General features: G+C 42.9%; 1 protein-coding gene across 1 annotated transcript; it reads right to left on the reverse strand.

Moving 5' to 3' along the window:
* Positions 1-497: 497 nt before the first annotated feature.
* LOC127381749 (uncharacterized) lies at positions 498-14001 on the reverse strand. Its single transcript, XM_051612438.1, has 2 exons — positions 13874-14001; positions 498-1972 (listed from the first exon to the last, which is right to left on the reverse strand). The coding sequence occupies exons 1-2, from the start codon at positions 13913-13915 to the stop codon at positions 965-967; spliced, it is 1050 nt and encodes a 349-aa protein (XP_051468398.1). The 5' UTR covers positions 13916-14001; the 3' UTR covers positions 498-964.
* Positions 14002-20686: the final 6685 nt, after the last annotated feature.

Raw genomic sequence — 20686 nt, forward strand, 5'->3', positions numbered from 1 at the left:
GGGACAAGAAAATGAAAATACAGGGATTCCTGCCTGTTCCAAGATGGGAAAGGGCAAATGGAAGTAGGTCTGAAGAAATCAAAGACAAGCAACCATCTTTTAGATGCTGGTTCCTGAAGGATTTGGTGAATATCTGGACACTGGCTGTAAAACAATGAAGAAGAATCAGTGCAAAGTGAAAAGTTACTTTTATTGTATGTTTTTACACTACATGGCTTGGTTATTAGCCCTGCAAGTGGACAACTGAAAAGATAGATTATACAATGTCAGAAAATACAGATTGACAGGCATTACAGATCATCTGGCCCTTCTCATGTCTGAATGAAGGATTAACTCTTCTGAAATCATCCTTGGCAGGTGTTTGTCTAATGCATTACTTAAAACTTCACAGACAGAGATTCCCATCTCTACAAACAGTATTCTTCTGTGTTTATTGTGCTTAAAAGGATTTCTTCTTTTCTGACTTAAATGTCTCTTGCTAAGTCTTCAGCTACTTTTTGTTCTGCCAGCAATATATATGGAGAACATTTTAGTCTTGTCTTTCTGAAACAACCTTGATACAGCTGAAAATGTGTGTGTGGGGGGTGTTTTTTAGAGCAAATTGCGTTATTTCTTTTTCTCTCACCCCAGACACAATATTTTCTAGGTTTCTGTTTTTCTCTTGATCCCCCTGTCCAGTTCATATCCAGATTTTTCCTTCATGTCTTGAAAAGTTGTACTCAATGCTACACAGAACTGTAGCTGGAGCCTTTCTAGTGTTGCAGAAGGATATTTGTCCTATGAACCACTTGCTTGAGCATCTTAGAAATGACTGAGATGTTCAACATCAACTTATTTTCACTTTGTGGTTTACTAATGTCTCCAGAAAATCTTCTGAAGACTTCTATCCAAGCACTCAGCCTAAAACATTTTCTTGGGTAGTTATGGTGTCTAAATCTTCTGTGCATTACATGGCAAGTGATTTTCAGTCTTCATCCACCTGGATGATGTCTCCCAAGCCCATCCTTCGAGTAGACTGCCTCCTCACAAGAGAAGCTTCATCCAATTCCTCTTGCTTGGCTCCTCGTTCCTTCTGCTTTTTGGCCACATTTTCAATGAGCTTGCTTGCATCACTGAGGGTTTTTTGTGCTCGTTGACCTGCAGTTTTCTGCTTGCCTTCTCCACCACTTGGATCTGTGACCTTTAAGGGTTTAGCTTTCCCCTGGTCTTCCTGCTGCTCTTTCATGTGCCTTACTCTGAATCGGCGCCGAGAACCATTCTGGCATGGCTCGGGGGTGCTGTCAAGGCTGTTAGACTCTTCATGAATGTCAGATACCTGGAGAGTGGGAATTAATGGCTTCAGGAGTGCCTTGGGAGCTTCTTCGACAACTGGTTGTTTAGTCAGCTTAGAAGGTGTCTCCGGAGGCAAAACAATTTGAATTTCTCCCAGGGGTTTGCTGCTTTTAGGGTGTGGGGGATCATCCTTATTCTCCAGAGCAGACTTCTCACTCAGCTTTATCTTTTGTAGGTTTTCCAGCTCCCCTTGAGCCAGATTCTTTACCCTTTTCACATGGGGTTCATTGCTGGTAGTAATGGTCAGCTTCTGAGCAGCCATTTGGGTTTCTCTGTGGATGCTCATAATCCTTTGGAGCTGAGCTTCTTTTACTTCCACAGGGATATCCAGAGGGGCCAACCTCACTGGCCTCTTCAGGGTGATGTTATCCATGCTATAAAACTCATGTGCACGATGCAGGCTGGGAGACAAAACCTCCTCTTTTTTCACTTTTTCTGGCCACAATTTCTTGTCTCCCTGGGACAGCCTCATCTCTGAAATCTTTGGAGAAGGGGGATGTAAACCAAGGTTTCTGTTTTCACTCCCTGGCTTCCCTCCTGGCAAAATGAGAATGGGATTTTTCTCAGGCTTTAGGTTCACAATGGTGACTTCACTGACAGTGCAGTTATACCCGGGCTTTTCTTCAGCCATTGGGACAGCCTGAAAGAAAACAGACATGGGGATCACCATCATACGTTGTATTAGTCATCACTGTTAGGTTTTTTGTATGATGTTTGAGAGTTTGACAAGAGTACCAGTGTGGTGTCCCTTGAAGCGTGCTCCTTATAACCATAAATCTTAAGCACTGTGCCTTGCATTTTTGCTTACCCCAGGCTAATCTGAAATAAAGGGCAAATGTAGTCTCTGTATCTGGAGACTCAATAAGGCTGACAACTGAGGAGTCAGGGCTTGTCTCCTCCCTGTCACTGGTGCATCTCAAACAGCATTACCATTCTTTCTCCCACTCAGTCCCAAATACTGAGTGTCCATTCTAAGCAGTGAGCAGCACCAGACTGTCCACTGCAGTCACTAATTAGGACTTCCCCAGCACATGGGAAATACCAGAGTATTTATGTTAGTTTAGGGAAGCTCCCAGTCCAGTGCTTCCCTTTTCCTCCATGCTGAGTGATGGGCATTTCTGATCAGGGTGATCACCCTGCTCACTCCTGTTCTTACACTGACAGGTACTTTATAGAGCAGGGCAAGCATCTTCATTTCCACCAGAATTCTGCCTAATCTCAAAAGGTACTTTTCCATAAAGAATAGACAGTTAAACCAATGATGATTTTGCTTGTGTCAATAGAAATAACCTTGAGTGGGACTAGATGATGTTCAGAATACTGTGGGTATTGTTCAGCTTCAAAAGCAATACTCCTGAGGTGCTAAATAAAGGAATTGCTAAATGACAAATGTGGCAATCACTGACTGGCTCGTGGCTGGCATCAGGAGGTGGGCTCTGACCCTGCTTCTGCCCAAACAACTAAGTCTTCTTCCCTAAGGTTTCTTTTCCATTCCCACTCTCTGTTTCCTGTACAGAATATACATTTTATGGGACAGTCAAGAGCAATATTCCTGAGTGTATCTTGGTCTTTGAGAACTTTCTATTATATTTATAAAATTATATTAACTTCTTTTTCCTGTGACCAACAGAGAACATGGGCTATTTTACCTCACACGTCTCTCATCTCATCCAATCAAGTCTGCATTGGCAATTCCTGTTCACTGATATTGGTGGAATTGTATTTTTTTTTTTAAGTACCTGAGCTTAATATCATTGTAATAAAAATTATACTCCTCTTGCCCTTTCTATGTCTTGTGTTCCAGGAAAACAGTGAAGGATGCCTACAGCTCTGTAAATGTGAAGTGAGATAAAATAAACATAAACAAACCCTTGTCCTAAAATGCAAACACATAAAGCAGTGAGACAGAATGAGAGCTTCAAAACAAAGTAAAGCATGGAAATGGAAAAGAAGGAAAGGTAAACAGCATAATACCTACAAATTAGCATTTTTTATCTTGATTGGAAAGTCTTTTATCTGCCTTTAGAACTGAGTAGTCCAGCTAAAACCCAGTTACCTATCCAAGCCCATAGAACAACTTGCTCAGACAATGCCTCTTTCTAGTTGTGGCCATTTTTTATTTTCATGCTGGTTTCAGACAAGAGTGATTATGTGATTGGATCCTTCACTGCTGCATTCATCTGAGGAAAATTAGGCCAAATTAAGAAGACTTGGAGAAATTTTACATAACACCTAAATCAGATTGAAGTCCTACTGTTAATACACTTAAAACTCATCCAAGGCTAACAGGCAAGATAAGCTTCATCCTCTGCTACCCTGCACACATTATTCAGAACCTTCTCAAAATGTCCATCTGCTATGTGTATACTCCTATTTAAAATTTAATTAAGTGATTGGCCCGATCTTGTGTAGGTAATTGCTCTGTGCCCAGAATTCCCTTTGCAGCCCATGAGAGACCCATACAAAGAATGAGTGGTTCTAGCTCTCAGGATCATATTGTGATAGTGGTATTAGCAAAGGGACCACCACCCTTTATTTAGAAATCACAGCCTTCATGTAATTTAAATCCTTTCCTTCCCAGCCTCAGCTTGCTTATCCTTCTGATACAAACTGCACAGTAATGGAAGGGCAGAGACAAGAAGGGTCATGGTTTGTTATCAACATTTTACTAAATTTATTGGAGTCACTGTAGCACAGCAACAAATTAGCATGGAACGGCCTGAGATTTAGGAAACTTGGTGCTCCCCATAAACAGGAATCTGGTGACCCTTAGTGCCCAGACTGGATGGTCCTCAGAAAAAGGTTCTTCTGCAATTTTTACTTCACTTTTATTTACGAGGTGTCTGCTCGTTGCAGGGTAGTAACCGCTTGATTTGTAGGCAGAAACTGAGATTTGCAGTAGAGTTTCAGGGAAATCTGATGCTGTTTTGAAACTTTGTTCACCAGCTTGATGACTAGCTAAAGAGAAGGGATGAAGGTGAGGTTTTATTCCAGTCTTGGTCCTCAGCCTCAGTCATTCTACAACTGATTAAAGCATTCAGATGTAAAGCAGCCACAGGAGCCCAGGCGTTCTATCTTGGTATGTACATAGCAGAAGTAAGGAGCAGTAAAATGGGCCAAGCATATCACACATGGGATGCATATAGATATCCGAACAACCAGCTGGACTTTAGCCAGAAAATCAATCCATCAGCTGGAAAAAGCAGGAGGTTGTTGTGGTATCACAAAGCTCTGCAGGGCTTGAGATCCAAAGCACTGTTTTAGGGAAACCACTTGTCTGGCTCCAAAATGCTCTCTCATCTTAGTCCCATTGTGAACGCAATGACAAGAAGGCAATACTGGGATTACAGCACACGTGATTATAGATACAGCATCTTTGAAAAGAATCCTTTAAAAAATCTCTGCTTCCCTTAAAAATCCCTGTTTTCTTTGTCACACTTGTAAGGTTTCCTCTCCTTGCTCAATGAAACCATATTTATCACACATTACATAAGAAAACCCAACAACAACAAACGTCAACCAAACAAAAAACCTCACTAAACCCCAAGCTCTTCCTACATAAGGAAAAGCTCTAATCTCATTGCTACAGGATAATCTGTAGTGATAAGCAGATGTTACATAACTCAGATGCTTTTCCTTCCCATCATCACATGTATCAACTGATTGCTGCAGTTCAAAGGGGAGGACAGAAATACCTAAGAAAGGAAGTTCACAGATCAAATCCTCCAGCTTATCTGATTGAAAGCTTGTCCCCAGAGTGGAGGGTTTTGCAATCAATTCCAAAATAAACACCAAGCCTTCAGTGTGCCTTAATTCTCTATGTGATGCCTAAAGCTCTGGTACTGAAAAGCCCTCTGGCAGGTGGAGACCCATGACACATGCTGTCAATCAACAGGAGAGAGAAACAATTCAGTTTAAACATCTAGATGTTTGCTTCCACTGCAGATTCTGCATATACAGCTTGGGTTATTGTGAATGGACAATGCAACCAACAGAGCCAGCACCCAAATAACTCCCAGAAAAAGCTTAAATATGCAGCCTTGCAGTACTCTGCTTTGGTCAGCTGGAATAAAAGTCCCATCTGCAACATCAGGAACTTACATCATCTTTTGCTGTGCTGGAAGAAAATTAACACAATGGTGGTGTATGTGAGTCAGTGGGTCATAGGAGGTCAGATGGTCCATCAAGATGGTGAAGCTGAAGCATAACACTGCATGTAATTAACAGCACTCAAGACAGTGCTAGCATCACACTTAGCTATTTTTGATGGCAAAATAACCAGGTACCAAGTTGGAGTGAGTGAGGGGACTTTGCACTAGTCTCCTCAGTGCAGGATGCAGATATCATGTGTCATTCCACCACAACTCCCTTTCCATTGCACTGCTTGGTATCTTGACAATGACTGCAACAAAAGTTTCAAAACAGAACAAAGGAAAGAGAGCTGAGTGGTCTGAACACCAGCCCAGTGTCAGACAACCCACTTCAAATCCCTTTTCAACCACCAGCTGCTCATTTGATGGCAGTGAAGATGTTTTGTTCTTCTGTGACTGTGTTTTCAATCTGTAAATTTCTACTTGTTCCCATGCCTAACCCATAAGAGCATTTTGGATGTTAGTGTACTAGAGAGTGTAAGTTACTCAGGAACAGGTGAAATGAGATTATGTTTCTTGCCAAAATAGGTTTAATTCCACATAATGTTCAGAGATCAAGTGCTCTACAGAAGGTGGTACCTGTTCAATAATCAAAGACAGAAGCTAAGTGTTCCAACTTCAACTTCTAAACAGGGATATTGTTCCTTATTTAGACCAAGACAAAGGTTTGTAAAAAATGAGTAACTAATTTTAGACTTCTAAATCCAGATTTAAGATATAAATAAATGACCTGTACTTCAACAGCAGCACTCGCTTTGCACTTACATTTCTCCAACTTATTTAAGGATCTAAATAATAATTCAAGATTCTATCTTCAACTTCCAAAAGCTTAGCCTCAGCTGTCAGAATAAGGAGATTGATGTCCCCAAGTCCTGAGCACATGCAGCACATTTAGATTTCGACCATCTAAACAAGACTGTAAAGATCAGCATCTGCAGCTGGACCCATACTTTCCAGATGTCCCAGGATGTGGGCTGGGATGTGTGTGTGACATTACAATACTAGCCTAAATCTTCTCACTGCTGTGAGTGGAGTGAAGCAGAAATGAAAAAGGCAATATCCTCTGCTAACTACCAGCTCCTGCTTACTTCATATGCCCACAAAGATAGCAGCACGGGCAGAACTTGCAGAGACAAAGAAACTGAGCTCTTCTCTTGCCAGTTTTTCTTAATTTAGAGTTTGGCACTGTAAAATCCAGAGAGATGGAGCTATCTGCTACAGTGGAAACTCATGTCTTTGAATTAATTTGGTACTCTGCACTATCCCACTGATAACAGAGGCCAGCACCTTGAAGGCAGTGAGAGCAACTCTGCAATCATTCAATCCGCCTGTTCTCTGGCCGCCACTCATCCATTGCACTCAGAAATACCCAGGGAGACCAGCACCTTTTCTCAGCTTTCCCCTGCAATATTTCATTCAGAATGGAAAAATGAGCAGCCCTGTCTTCCGAAAAGAAGGTGTCAGCAGTGCCATTAGCTTTTCTTAAAGCATAGGCTAGGAAGTTCATGTCTTAGAAAATTCTGAGATACTCAAGCCCCCAGACCCCTCTCTCCACAACACTGTGAGGTCATTAGTCCTGCCAGAATTGTTCCTTTCTGTTTTGTCAGACCAGTTAGGCCAGAATTGAAAAAACTGGCTTGACCACATTGGCTGACAGTAAAGGCATCTTCAAAGGTGCCCTGTGGATAAGGATAAATTAATATGAAGAGGCTCCAGTCCTAAAATCTTCCTTACTGTCCAGCTATAAGGTTCAAAGCTCCTCTCACTGTCTTCCCCTTGCCACAGTATTTTTTTCACCACCACAGCTCCAACAGAAGGCGTTGAGATTGTTTCTAGCCCAGGCTTGCCTCATGTTTTAGTTAGGGGTTGCCTCAGGCATAGTCTCATCACACTGGAGGATTCCCTATGCTAGGAAAGACTTTGGGAAGGTATTTGTGAGCTATTTGAAGGCTGTGCAGAATGGACAGGAGTCAGCTCTGCTCACTTCAGCTGTTAGAGTCCAGTCTGAAATGGAGAATGACCAGCTCACGCTCTCTGAAGACAAGGCTCTTCAGACAGTGCCTCGGATAGTGGGGTGACTTGTCGTCCAGGAGATCCTGCCCCACTTCACTGACTTTGTGGCTCCAGTAGCTAAAAGAAAGGAGAACTCAGACTAGGGAGCTAGCAGTGGACCAGAGCCTGTGAAGGAGACCCTTTCTCTTTAATGACTGGGATGAGCCCTGAATATTTGTTCAACCCTTTGTGATAATTTTCTTACCCACGTTCTGTGGCTGTTACTCACTTCATACTGTCACTCCATGAATACATTTTTTGAATGTTCTTATTAAGCTGTAGGCAACATTTACTGTTATACCAGTATTGATGTTAAAGCAGAATTACCTGCTAGTCCTGTTAATCCACTGATGCTTTGACAGCAGGGGTATTACAAATAGAGCTTCTTTGTGAAAAATGATTAAACATGACCTGAAAGTCCAAAGCTTTCCAATTCCCTGAAAACTTACCATTTCCTTGTTGAATGCTGTAGCATTTAAGGCCTGAAGAGTCAACGACAGCCTGTCCTCTGATTCACTAATGACACAGCTGTTGAAAGATTTTGATGTCACTTCTTTTATCGTCAAGCCTATTATCTGACTCTTATCCCTTCTGCTCTTCAAACAGAGGCTGCTTTATGGAGCAGTGCAGTGGGCAGGCAGGGGACATAGGAACTGTTACTACTTTTTCTATGGACTTGCCTATGCCTTCCAATCAATGGATGCCCTTTGGACATTTTGCAAGAACTGGGAGTCTGTTAAATCTGCTGAGCTGCTCGTGAAAATCACTATAATCTCTTCCAACCCAGGGTGTTGATTCTTTTATTCCATTCTGCCTAGTGGTCCTAAAGTTGTGCAGTATTACTCAGCTACTGTGGTCTGCTCTGGGAAGGACTGCATTTCATGGCTTTGTGGATCCCTGCACCATTTGGAGACGGCTGTAGGACCTTCCAGATGGTAGGCAGAATACATTAATCTGTGTCATGAAAATTTAATTCATATGCAGGTAATAAATTGTTTATGTATAGAATAGGCAGGACTAATACATTAGCATTCAGGGCTGAATCACACGAGGGTGCAGGCACACAGCTCAGAGTGAGCTCAGCTTTTTGGCTGTTATAACAAGAATCAATGGAACAGAATGATGAAGTCCAGATACTCTGCTTTTGAATAGAATATGCCAACACACGAGCTACTGCACTGTTACAACAACCCACCCCTCTCCATAGTAAGTGTAACTCAGTCATAAGAAAACAGCCACGATTTCAGAGAGAAGAAACAGAATGCTAGGGAGAGCATGTAACAGCCTGGGCTAACTGCTGCATTTGCATTGACGTCAGAGCAAACGAGATTAAATGAAGGCAAGCACAGCCACAGAAATGTGACCTTAAACACAGCCCCAGAGTTGCTGATATTGCCAAAATTTCTGTAGCTCCACCTGGTGTGCTGACATAGCCCCAGAGATTCCTTCAAGAAGCAGCTGAAGATCCCTGTGGCATTTGGCACAGTGAGAGCTTCTCTCACTTTTGAGCAAAGGGCACGTTGGCACAGAAAGGGATCAGGATGGGGCAGAAAGCATCTTGCTGGCATGTTCCCCCACAAGGAACCGTGGAGCCTGGCAGAATTTGCATCAGCCTCTTAGCTGCTATAAGCTCTGCTCAGGCTTTTTTGGCCTCTGCCTAGTCCAGGATTAGGGAACAGTAAAAAAAGAAAAAGGGTTGATCTCATTTGCCCAGTCACTCACTCTCCCTACCTTTGCCCAGTGTAACCTTGACACTTTTGAGATTCAGTCTTGGAAAGCCCAAGCCATGTAGAAAACCAGGCCACTGGAAACAATGGTAATGGCACCTTCAAAAAGCTAAGAACAATTGCAGCTAAAGATCTGTTATCATAGGAGCAAAGCCCATTCAAGTCTACCCCTTCAAATAAAGCATGATTACATGGTGAAATTGCCAAAATCTGCACCACTGTTCACTGGAGAAAAAATGGAAAAAATATCCACAGCCAAGAAAAAAAAGTAAATATCTGTCAAGAGAACATCCCTTCCAAAAAACTAAGTGGATAGATCCCAGTCTTCCCAGACACTGTGACTTAGAGTGGACAAATTACTTTCCTTTGACTTAAAGGATGGGATTACCTGATGTGCATCACTTAAACTTCCCCAAAACAGGCCAAGTTGGGGTATAAATTGTTTAAGGACATCCTTGGTTCTCATTGCTCTGACCATGATTTCACTTTACATCTACTGTAGAACAGAATCCTCTTTGGATCTGTGAGCTAAGGCGCTTTTCTAAAGATTCAAACAAAATCAACCAGAATCACAATTTCAGGCTAATCACCCATTTGAGGAAGATAATCCAAACACAAAGACACCCCTTCCTTCATGTCTGTGTACAGAGGAGTTGTTCTGGAATGGTTAAAGCATAATGGGAGAGCTTTGGCAGACAAGTTACACTTAATACCTTCTCCAATCAATTTGTCCCAGCTGAAGAAAACTGGAGATAGTTTATCCGTGAACTACTGATAATTAAATTCTCATCCTGTTTCGTCCTTGAGGAATCTGTCTAGATAAAGGTAGCTGAGCAATGTTGTGCTTTCTGCATCTTAAAGGCCAGGATATAACCATGGGCTCCGTGTAAGAAAAAAAAAAAAAAAGAAGAAAAAAGTATTAATAAAACTTTGCCAAATAACTGCATTACACATAGGACACCAACCAGATGCTTCTGTTACACCCACAGTGCCAGGCCAAGCAGTGTGCTATGAGGACCAAAAACCCTTTCAAAATGTTGTTCCCCTGGCAAACAGAGTTCCTGGGGGCTTGCTTCCTTTCTGGTCTTGTTTCAGGCTCAACAGTCAGCCAACATTTTTTGAAAGGGTAGGAGCTTTTGAGAGCCTCTTGGGTCAGGTTTGAGGATCTTATGTCACTTTCTGATCCCAGCATGAAGAAACATGGGGTTTTTCTTTTGTTTGTTTGCTTGGTTTCTGTGGTTTTGGTTTGTTGGGTTTTTTGTTCGGTTCATTGGTTTGGTTTGGTTTTTTTTACCCATGCTGCTGTATGGGTACAAATACCTCTGAAGACATACTTGGCATTGATGGTGGTGGGTTGGAAAAGCACCAACATATCTCTAATCAAACTGCACCAATTTTCTCTCATCCCTAGGAACCCAGGGAGTTAAGTTGAATTATGCTACCTAGCTTACTAGTAAAAGGTCATTGAAGACTTTATGGATCCTGCACTGTATTTCTTTTGTCCTCTCTTTGACATGTAGAACACAAATGCTGTCGTTGCATTAATCACAACAGGTCTTGTTTTTAAATGTTAGAATAATATCTCATGCAGAAGTTGCTGTTCCTGGCCACATGGATCACTGGTGGTGTCCTCGAGAAATTTAATAAGGGATTGGAAGGGACCTTTGGACATCATCTAGTCCAACCCCCCTGCTGCAGCAGGATCACCTAGGAATGCATCCAGGTGGGTTTTGAAAGTCTCCAGAGAAGGAGACTCCACAACCTCTCTGGGCAGCCTGTTCCAGTGCTCTGTCACCATCACAGTATCACAGAATCACAGAATCTTAGGGGTTGGAAGGGACCTTGAAAGATCATCTAGTCCAACCCCCCTGCCAGAGCAGGATCACCTAGGGCAGGCCACACAGGAACGTGTCCAGGTGGGTTTGGAATGTCTCCAGAGAAGGAGACTCCACAACCTCTCTGGGCAGCCTGTCCCAGTGCTCTGTCACTCTCACAGGAAAGAAGGTTTTTCTGATGTTTATGTGGAGCCTCCTATGCTTCAGTTTGCACCCATTGCCCCTTGTCCTATCACCTAGGAGGTGCCTAAAAACAACCCTGACCAGGGGCTTTGCTATTATGATACACACGCAGTCCCAGATACGTAATCAAAGCAGCCACACAAATACTGTCCAGATATGTGGACAAAATGGTGGGTTGGGCACCATGGAAAATAAGTAATAGTTCAGACCTGAAGTAGACCATTTAAAGAGATTATCAAGGTCATTAATGACAATAACCATAGGAAAAATTCTCCCTCTCACTACGACATACAGCTTGTCAGGTGAGGAACCCAACTCAGGATACACTGCAGGGCCATGGAGAAGACAGCTAGTAGAAGCAAGACTCTCCTTTCTCTTACTTTATCAGAGGATAATGTTAAGAAAATAATCTTGTTTCAGTGAGGCCTCTTTTTTATAGCTATGATGTGCCTTCCTGACTCACTCTAGGTTTCTTCATGCCTCCGTTTCTCCCACCAGAAACAAAATTGCCAGGAAGGCCAGGTAGCACCTGATTCTGCTCAGTGTGGACCCCTTCCCCTAAAAATGTTCCTGGAGATGGTGAATGAGCAGCCACTGCTTCTCCACAGCCAATGCCCAGCAGTGCCTGTTCACATGTAGTTGCCCTTTTAGCTACATTTCTGATTACTTATTGCATATGTTAATAGCATCTAAAGCCATCTGAAGGAGCTGGTAGGGAGTTATTGTTCAAGACTATAAGAAAGAAAAGAAACTTTTGTCTGAAGATGATTAGGTCTCCTTCTGCCCCCTAACCTGTTATGAAAGTGCCCTGTATGTAACAGCATGAACTTCCTTTCCTATTATGCTCTGATAGGATTTGGCTTTCCAAGGACTCTGACAAGGTAAGACAGTAGTAGTACAAGTTAGAACACAGGAAGTTGCTGTGCTGTGATATCAGCAACACAGCTGGTCTTACACAGTATAATTGCAGCACTGACAGTCTACCCTGGACTCCTCAAAGCAGTCAGATGGTACCAACACCTGCAAAGCCACATCACAGATGTGCAGGTTTCCTTTCACAGCATGGTCCTGCAGAGTTTCTTCATCCTCATGAGCTATGGAAGGTTTGCATAGTTCAGGTAGAGAACATGTCCTATGCCCTGTGCCTCACACAGATTCACTCTCAGCATCGTACCTCAGGCCTCTCACACTTTTTCTGTGTGCCTTCCAGTTTTACAGCAGTGATGTGCTGGGAAAACAGCATGACTAGCACCACTGAAACCAGAATTGCAATGTCAGCTCTTTTCCCATTTTTCCAGCAGGCATCTGAAGTGCTTTCCTCATTTGGAAAACTACCCAGTAGGACCCCAAGCTTACAAATTCCCTGTGCCTGATAACCCTCTGGTGGGATTTTCTCCCTTAACTGACTTTTCATATTACAGAAATAAGACCAGCATCTGCTTCTCATTAATTTCCTTGTTCAGTTTTGGATTTTGGAGATCTCCTTAAGGAAATTAGGCAAATCAAGCTTAAAATTCTCTTGAAAGCTTTCCCCAGCAGTGAAAAGCTGATGGCTGTTGTTATTAGTAGCTTGGCTTTAGAGTTACTTACATGAATGGATAAGCTAGTCTATTTTAGTAGTGGCAATTATCTAATCTATGCAAAGACTCTGGGGATTTCAACAGAGGAGAGAAATGCATCAAGAAAAGCTGTAAACATGCTTTACTTACAGAAAAATCCTAAGAAATGTAGCAAAAAACCCCACAAACCCAAAACCCCCAAAAAATCAAACCAAAAACAGGGAAGTTGTTCTATAACTTATTTTTCAAATACATAGAGTTTAGTAGAGGTCTTCTGGGTTTTGCACCCATCCCGGAAGACTGAATAGGAGAAATGAACATTGTTGGGGATGCAATGAAGTTTGGGGCAAATACTTCCCTGTCATTCACAGCTACAGGGCTCTTCCTCTACAGCTTACACCAAGTGGTGCTTCAAAAAAAAGATGCCAAAGTCTGAAAACCATATTCCATCATTGGACATGGTCCCTGTGTGTGAAGAAGTACGTAGAGCCCAGACATTCAGTTTCCAGCTGTCTGAAATTGTAACCCTGCTAGTAATAACCAGAAGAATTGAGATTGTAAGCTTCCCTGGCATCTTTTGCCAGCATTAGTTTCAATTTTTATGTGCTCTAAAGATCACTGGTTCCTGTTCACAACCCCTGTTAAATATCCTGAAAGATATCTCTTCTAGAAAATTGCTCCCTTTTAGCCATTCTTTTAAAATGAATGTTTCCATGAGGAGGGATTTTCAGCCATTTTTTGCTGCACAGTTCATTGTTTCTAATCTCTCCATTGCCATTACTGTGGCAATCAAGTGCCTGTGCAATGCCCCAGCTAGAAAATACCCTTTTTTATTTGATTAGCTCCCAAGTTCAATCTTATTACTTATTAATAACCTAATTCTCTCTATGGTCTGCATTGATCCCTCTTATCCTTGGCTCCTGCTCTGTTCTCAGCTTTCTCAGAGTAACATTTTCAAAGTCAAAAATGTCCAGCCATCCCTCCAAGCCAGACTCCTGTACAATCAATAAGAAGCCCATCACTTCCACACTTACCAGCCGGCCTGGCAGTTCCTGTTTTGCTCGTTGTTTTATCATTCCCAAGAAATTTCTCCTCCTCCTGACGAGATCTATGAATGATGTTCAGGATGCTACGGCAGGGTTTACAGAGACCAGGTGAAGTGCCTGCCCTTATTAGGAGAACTGAAAGGCTTAGAAATCTTAGTGGGAGATAAGAAGTGGGAGATTAGGGTCAGCATTGCTGCAGTGACTTAATGACTGAACAGATTCTCCAGCAAGTCTGCTGATGACACTAAACTGGGAGGAGTGGCTGACACACCAGAAGGCTGTGCTGCCATTCAGTGAGACCTGGGCAGGCTGGAGAGTTGGGTGGAGAGAAACTTGATGAAATTCAACAAGGGCAAGTGTAGAGTCTTGCATCTGGGGAAGAACAACCCCATGGACCAGTACAGGTTGGGGGCTGACCTGCTGGGGAGCAGTGTAGGAGAAAGGGACCTGGGAGTCCTGGTGGACAGGAGGATGACCATGAGCCAGCAACGTGCCCTTGTAGCCAAGAAGGCCAATGGCAACCTGGGGTGTGTTAGAAAGGGGGTGGTTAGTAGATCAAGGGAGGTTCTCCTCCCTCTCCATTCTGCCTTGGTGAGGCTGCATCTGGAATATTGTGTCCAGTTCTGGGCCCCTCTGTTCAAGAAGGACAGAGAACTGCTTGAAAGAGTCCAGCACAGAGCCACAAAGATGGTGAAGGGAGTGAAACATCTCCCTTATGAGGAAAGGCTGAGGGAGCTGGGTCTCTTGAGCTTGGACAAAAGGAGACTGAGGTGTGACCTCATCAATGTTTACAAATAGGTTAAGGGCGAGTGTCAGGAGGACAGAGCCAGGCTTTGTTCAGTGATGTCCAGTGATAGGACAAGGGGCAGTGGGTGCAAACTGGAGCAGAAGAGGTTCCACGTAAACATCAGAAAAACTTTCTTTCCTGTGAGAGTGACAGAGCCCTGGGACAGGCTGCCCAGAGAGATTGTGGAGTCTCCTTCTCTGGAGACATTCCAAATCCACCTGGACATGTTCCTGTGTGATGTGCTCTGGGTGATCCTGCTCTGGCAGGGGGGTTGGACTGGATGATCTTTCGAGGTCCCTTCCCTAAGATTCTGTGATTCTGTGAATCCCCCTTTTCCACCTATCTTTTGCCCATCATGCATCTTTTTCATCCTTTCATTCTTTTTCCTTCTCTTATGTGTCCTTCTTGACCTTCACCTTGTATTTGCTCTCTTTTTACTGAGGAATGTGATCCCAAAATCCTCAAATTGTGCCTATCCCGCACTTCAGATGCTGATATAAAAAATATTTTCTTCACATTTCTGTTTCAGCATCTAAGCAGAACTTGTCTGAATTTCAGCAAAATCAGTGATGAGGTTTCTGGGTGTATTAGTTTATGAAAGTGCAGTCATTTGTGCTATATCCAAATTCCAGTTCATGATGGGGTGCCTAAGTCCAAGGAAGGCTGGTAGCACAGAATGAGGTATGTGGAGCAAGAGGTGTTTCAACTCATGTCAACCTTTTGTTGTTGCCCACCCTGATACCTTGACTACATACATTTGTTGCACAGTGTAGAAGAACCTTCATGAGGTGGTGCTGAAAGTGCAGCAAGTTTTAGTCCGGTTTTATCAGAGATTTGAACAGTTGTAACCCTGTTCTACTGACAGAACTTCCAGCTATGTGCCAAAAGGGAACCGGTAAAAATTCCTTCCCCAGCTTTCCTGTAGCACTCCCCCTTCCCCCCGCCTATTTATTTTTCATTTCTGTCTTAAACAGCTTTTATCAGGACCAACAGGAATAGACAAATTCAGTTCTAGCTATCCAGAAAAGAAACCTGAGAACTTTAGAAACACACTGGAATTCATTCAGGCTAATTCTATATCAATAAATTAGATATGCTTGGGTACATTCCGTCATACTGAATTCAGCATGCATGGTGTACCCCATGTCTATGATAATAAAGTGTACTAGCCTACAAAAAGAGGTGACTGCATTCAAATCACCTCCTTTACATGGTCCCTGGCAGGTCCTAAAAGCCAACCTCTGCCCAGGAATCATTTGGGAGGATGCTGTCATGGAGCAAAAGTCCATCAAGTAACCCTCTAGCACTTCAGCAGCACAGCCAGCCTAGTGCCAGTGCCCCAAAATATTCACTGTTATTGTTGGATTGACTAGAGCAAGATGTGTTCTCAGAAGAGCTGGAGACATCAGCTGTTCTGCCAGCAGAGCTGAAGGTTATGGCAGCGCTGAGTTTGGGAAGATAAAGATTAGAGTTCTGCTCTACTCCAACTGTGATCTGCCCAGCCTGGAGTGCTGATCACAAAGGGATTGTACAAGGACAAAATTCAGTCATACAACCCAGCATGTACTGAACTGGTGTCACTGGGGAGACCAGTATCCTCCCTATTCTGTTTTGAAGAGTCCCTGATCTTAATCTACAGAGACTTTATTGGTTTTGTAAGGGAGTGTTTTGCAAGGAGAGAAATCATTATCTCATGTTTTCCCACTGTGCTATTTATTCTGGAAGGTCAGTCATCTGCCCTGTAGATAACTGGAGGGTCTATCATTATTCCTGTCATGGTATCCACATTTCCCATCCACCACTGGGCAGCAAGATTGCTCTGCCATATAGGGATGGAAGCCAGGGGAGCTGCAAGTACCTCTGAGTAGCAGCAGATGAGCACTGACTTTCAGCAATAGCCACAATAATCCAAATCAGTCCAAACGGTGTGGGACAGTGCAGACAGGACCCTTAATATTCCTCAAATTATGCCTCTGCATGGGAACTTTCTTAGCTTCATATTCCTTCTGTCTGCATATCAATATGAAAAAATCCAGGCTAATGTTACTGTTGTTCTTGGACATGACATACAATAAAATGGGAATGAAAAATTCACAGAAGTACCAGTTCCTGAGGCCAACTTCAGTCAGTTCACACTCCCCAGCATGAAGAGCAAGAACAGTTTCAGGACTTGAATGTGCAGCTGATGGTTCATGCAGGATCACTGAATGTAACCCCAGACTCTCCTGTTGTCAAGCAGGCCACCAGGACTTCCCAAAAGCTCCTGGGTCCCGTTTTGCTAGGCACAGTTTAAATACCATTGAACAACAACCCTTCAAATGTTTACAGCCCATATAGATAATGCAGAGACTGGGAGAGGACATGAAGTCAGGAGAGGGGAAGTGATCTAGTCCAGTCACTACAGGAGGTTAATTGCAGCCATTTGAGCAGCCTAGCTGATGCTGCCTTCCAGTTCCCTGGCTGCTATCATAGAATCATAGAATGGTTTGGGTTGGGAAGGACCTCAAAAATCATCTAGTTCTGACCCCCCCTGCATGAGCAGGGACACCTCCCACTAGACCAGGTTGCTCCAAGCCCCATCCAACCTGCCCTTGAACACTTCTAGGGATGGGGCAGCCACAGCTTCTCTAGGCAACCTGTGCCAGTGTTTCCCCACCCTCATGACCCACACAGTTATAGGCTGTGTTTCTAATCCTTTGAGCTCTGCTTCTCTCTTGCCACCAAAGCACTTTGGTTTTGGTTTTGGTTTGTTTTTTTCTTTTTTTGGGGGGGCTGAAGTTAGTCTGATTGACCTGGCTAGCTCATGTTAGCTTGGGCAAACACAATCCTGGGCCATTGTGACCTCCAGTGAAGAGCTGATGCTCCTGAGGGCTCTCAGAGCTTCATCATCCCAGAACAACCAGGATGACTCCCCACACTATAAGGCAGGTCTTACGATAGATCCTTCCAGATCCTTTCAGTGATGGTCAACGTCTGGAAAGATTGAGCAGGTCCAGTGTCACTTTAAAAAGCAATAAAACCAGGCAATATGTCTTTTCCAGAAAAAAAATAAAATACTGCATTTGGCTGTTAACAGCCAGGTTCCTTAATTTAAGCACAGTACTATGGGACTGGTTGTTTAACAGAGGGAGTTTGTTCTCCGCTACAGGACTTTCTATTTACTGTCTCGTGGTCTTTTTTCCACAGATGACAGAGTCCATAGGACAAGTCTTTCAACCCCTATGAAAATGGGTTATTGATTTATTTTTTCATTTAAAATTGTCTCTTTTTTTTTTTTTTTTTATCCCTTATGTGTCTGTCTGTTTTTTCTCTGGATTCCACTGAGTTGAGCAGACCAGCGATATGTCCTTACAGTTTGGCAGGGAATTGCCAAGGCTGAGAGTTTTCAATATCAAAAAGCAAGATGGAGATGCCTAGGTAGTTATTTTAATAAATTGTTCTTTCTAATGAGGGCACAAGTGGTGAAGTAAGTCAGTCAACATTATGAATTAACATTTAAAATCCTCCTAACTCAGAACCTGGAGTAGACTTTCTGGATTGGGATTCAAACAGAAACGGATACATGTCAATATACCACCAAGGCCTTTTAGAAATCCTGCTTGTATATATCAACATTAATCTTTTTTAAAATGTAGACTTAAAAAGACCTGAAAGTTATAATTAAGGCAGCAGTCAATGTCTCTGAGGCAGTGCATAGGACTACTGGAGGTTCTGTCTGACTCCTTTCAGCTGTTTCAAAAAGATCAGCACTAGAGGACTTCCTTGGGTGTGATAAATACAAACTCACACACGCTCTTGTTTGCACACACAAAAGTCCAGCTGTCTTTAAGGCTCTTATGCCAATGCCAAGTCCTGTCTTTTCACCTGCTTTTGAAAACAAAATATTCAGAAATTGCCTCAGATGCAACTGGGTATCACTCTTGAAAGATTATTTGGGGGGGGCGAAAGCTTTTGCAAGAGAATTTGAAAAGGAAGGAAGAGGATTTAAGTTTTTCAAAAGAAAAAATACACAGGATCTTGTTCTGAAACAAATGTGAGGAATAAAGAAATGGCAAAAGGCAATTTGCACTGTAGAATGAAATACAATGAAGATGGGGAGTAATCAGAATATCACAGAATGACAGAACCTTAGGGGTTGGAAGGGACCTTGAAAGATCATCCAGTCCAACCCCCCTGCCAGAGCAGGATCACCCAGAGCACATCCCACAGGAACGTGTCCAGGCAGGTTTGGAATGTCTCCAGGGAAGGAGACTCCACAACCTCTCTGGGCAGCCTGTCCCAGGCCTCTGTCACTCTCATAGGAAAGAAGGTTTTTCTGATGTTTACATGCAACCTCCTATGTTCCAGTTTGCACCCATTGCCCCTTGTCCTATCACTGGACACCACTGACCAAAGCCTGGCTCTGTCCTCCTGACACTCACCCTTAACATATTTGTAAACATTTGGTCACACCTCAGTCTCCTCTTCTCCAAGCTAAAGAGACTTATATGGGCTGCTTTTAAACAATAAAGCAAATCATCAATAATTTTCAGAGGCACCTACAGATCCCACTGCCTTCAAACAACGTCCCTTATTTAGTCAGATGTTCATCAGAGCAGACCCTCTGGTAGGCAAGTGGTAGAACAAGAGGAAATTATTTCAAGCTGCACCAGGGGAGGTTTAGACTAGACATTAGAAAGAACTTTTTCACTGAAAGGGTTGTCAGACATTGGAACATTCTGCCCAGGGAGGTGGTTGAGTCACCATCCCTGGATGTGTTTAAAAGTTGTCCAGATGTGGCACTTGGGAACATGGGTTAGTGCTGGACTTGGTAGATTAGGGTTAATGGTTGGACTTGGTGATTTTAAAGGTCTTTTCCAAGTGGTTGGAATGATTCATATGATACTATGACCTGATCTGCTTTCTACCTTGTATTTGCACCATTGTAGACATCAGTGTCGATTCCTATCAGAGTACTCTATTCTTTAACATGTCTCCTATGAAGAAAGTCAGAGAGAACTGGGGCTGTTTAGTCATGAGAAAGCAGAGAGGGGATCTTATTAATGTCTATAAATATCTGAGGGGTGGGTGTCAAGAGGAAGGGGCCAGACTCTTTTCGGTGATGCCCAGTAACAGGACAAGGAACAATGGGTATAAGCTAGAACATAGGAAGTTTCACCTCAACATGAAGAGAAACTTCTTTACTGTGGGGGTGACAGAGCACTGGGACAGAGAGTCTCCTTCTCTGGAGACTTTCAAAACACACCTGGATGTGTTCCTGTGTGGCCTGCCCTAGGTGATCCTGCTGCAGCAGGGGGGTTGGACTAGATGATCTCTAGAGGTCCCTTCCAATCCCTAACATTCTATGATTCTATGATTCTCATGAAAATAAGAAATAATTTCAAGTGCATCTATGCACACAACGCCTTAAATTACAAATGAGTTACTGTCTGTAGAAAAGAAGGCTAAGTGACCTCTTACACCTATATGCCATCATTATGTTAGCAATTGTGACATATAGAACAGTTAATTTTCTTTTCATATCCAGGACAGTTGTTTATGTGGAGTTTGCCTTCACTAACTGCTTCCACAAGGAATGGTGACTCATTCTTTTCCTCTTTATGATTTTTGCCCCCATCTAAATATTGCAGCAGCCAGAAGTCAGGAAGCTAGAAAGCAGATCTTAAGGAGAAAAGTGGAGCCAAGTGCATGCTCCTTTGCTCATGTTCACACTGCTATGGTAGATAATAATCTACACAAGAAGGTAGCCAGAAATACCACTTGGATATTGAGCTGTTGACAGCAACTCTTGGAGTGTGACCATCCAGCCAATTCCTTATCTACCAAGTAGTCCATCTGTCAAGTCCCTGTGTCTCCAATTTAGACACAAGGATGTTTTGTAGGACGGTGTCTAAATATGGAGCTATACAAAGCTATTTTTAGTCAAGTTAAAGTTCTCGTAATCTAATAGTCCAAATTATGAGTCTAGCCATGAAATTATACATATATAGTCCCAATTAATATAGAGAACTCTC

Source organism: Apus apus, chromosome 2 (genome assembly GCF_020740795.1).
Source record: "Apus apus isolate bApuApu2 chromosome 2, bApuApu2.pri.cur, whole genome shotgun sequence".
NCBI classification, from domain to species: Eukaryota; Metazoa; Chordata; class Aves; order Apodiformes; family Apodidae; genus Apus; species Apus apus.

What these genes read in the sequence shown, in the direction of transcription:
- LOC127381749 (XM_051612438.1), bottom strand. Translation starts at nt 13,915, where the DNA reads ATGATAAAACAACGAGCAAAACAGGAACTGCCAGGCCGGCTG. An exon ending in AGGAACTGCCAGGCCGGCTG is followed by an intron (nt 1,973 to 13,873) that starts GTAAGTGTGGAA and finishes GTTTTCTTTCAG; the next exon opens with GCTGTCCCAATGGCTGAAGA.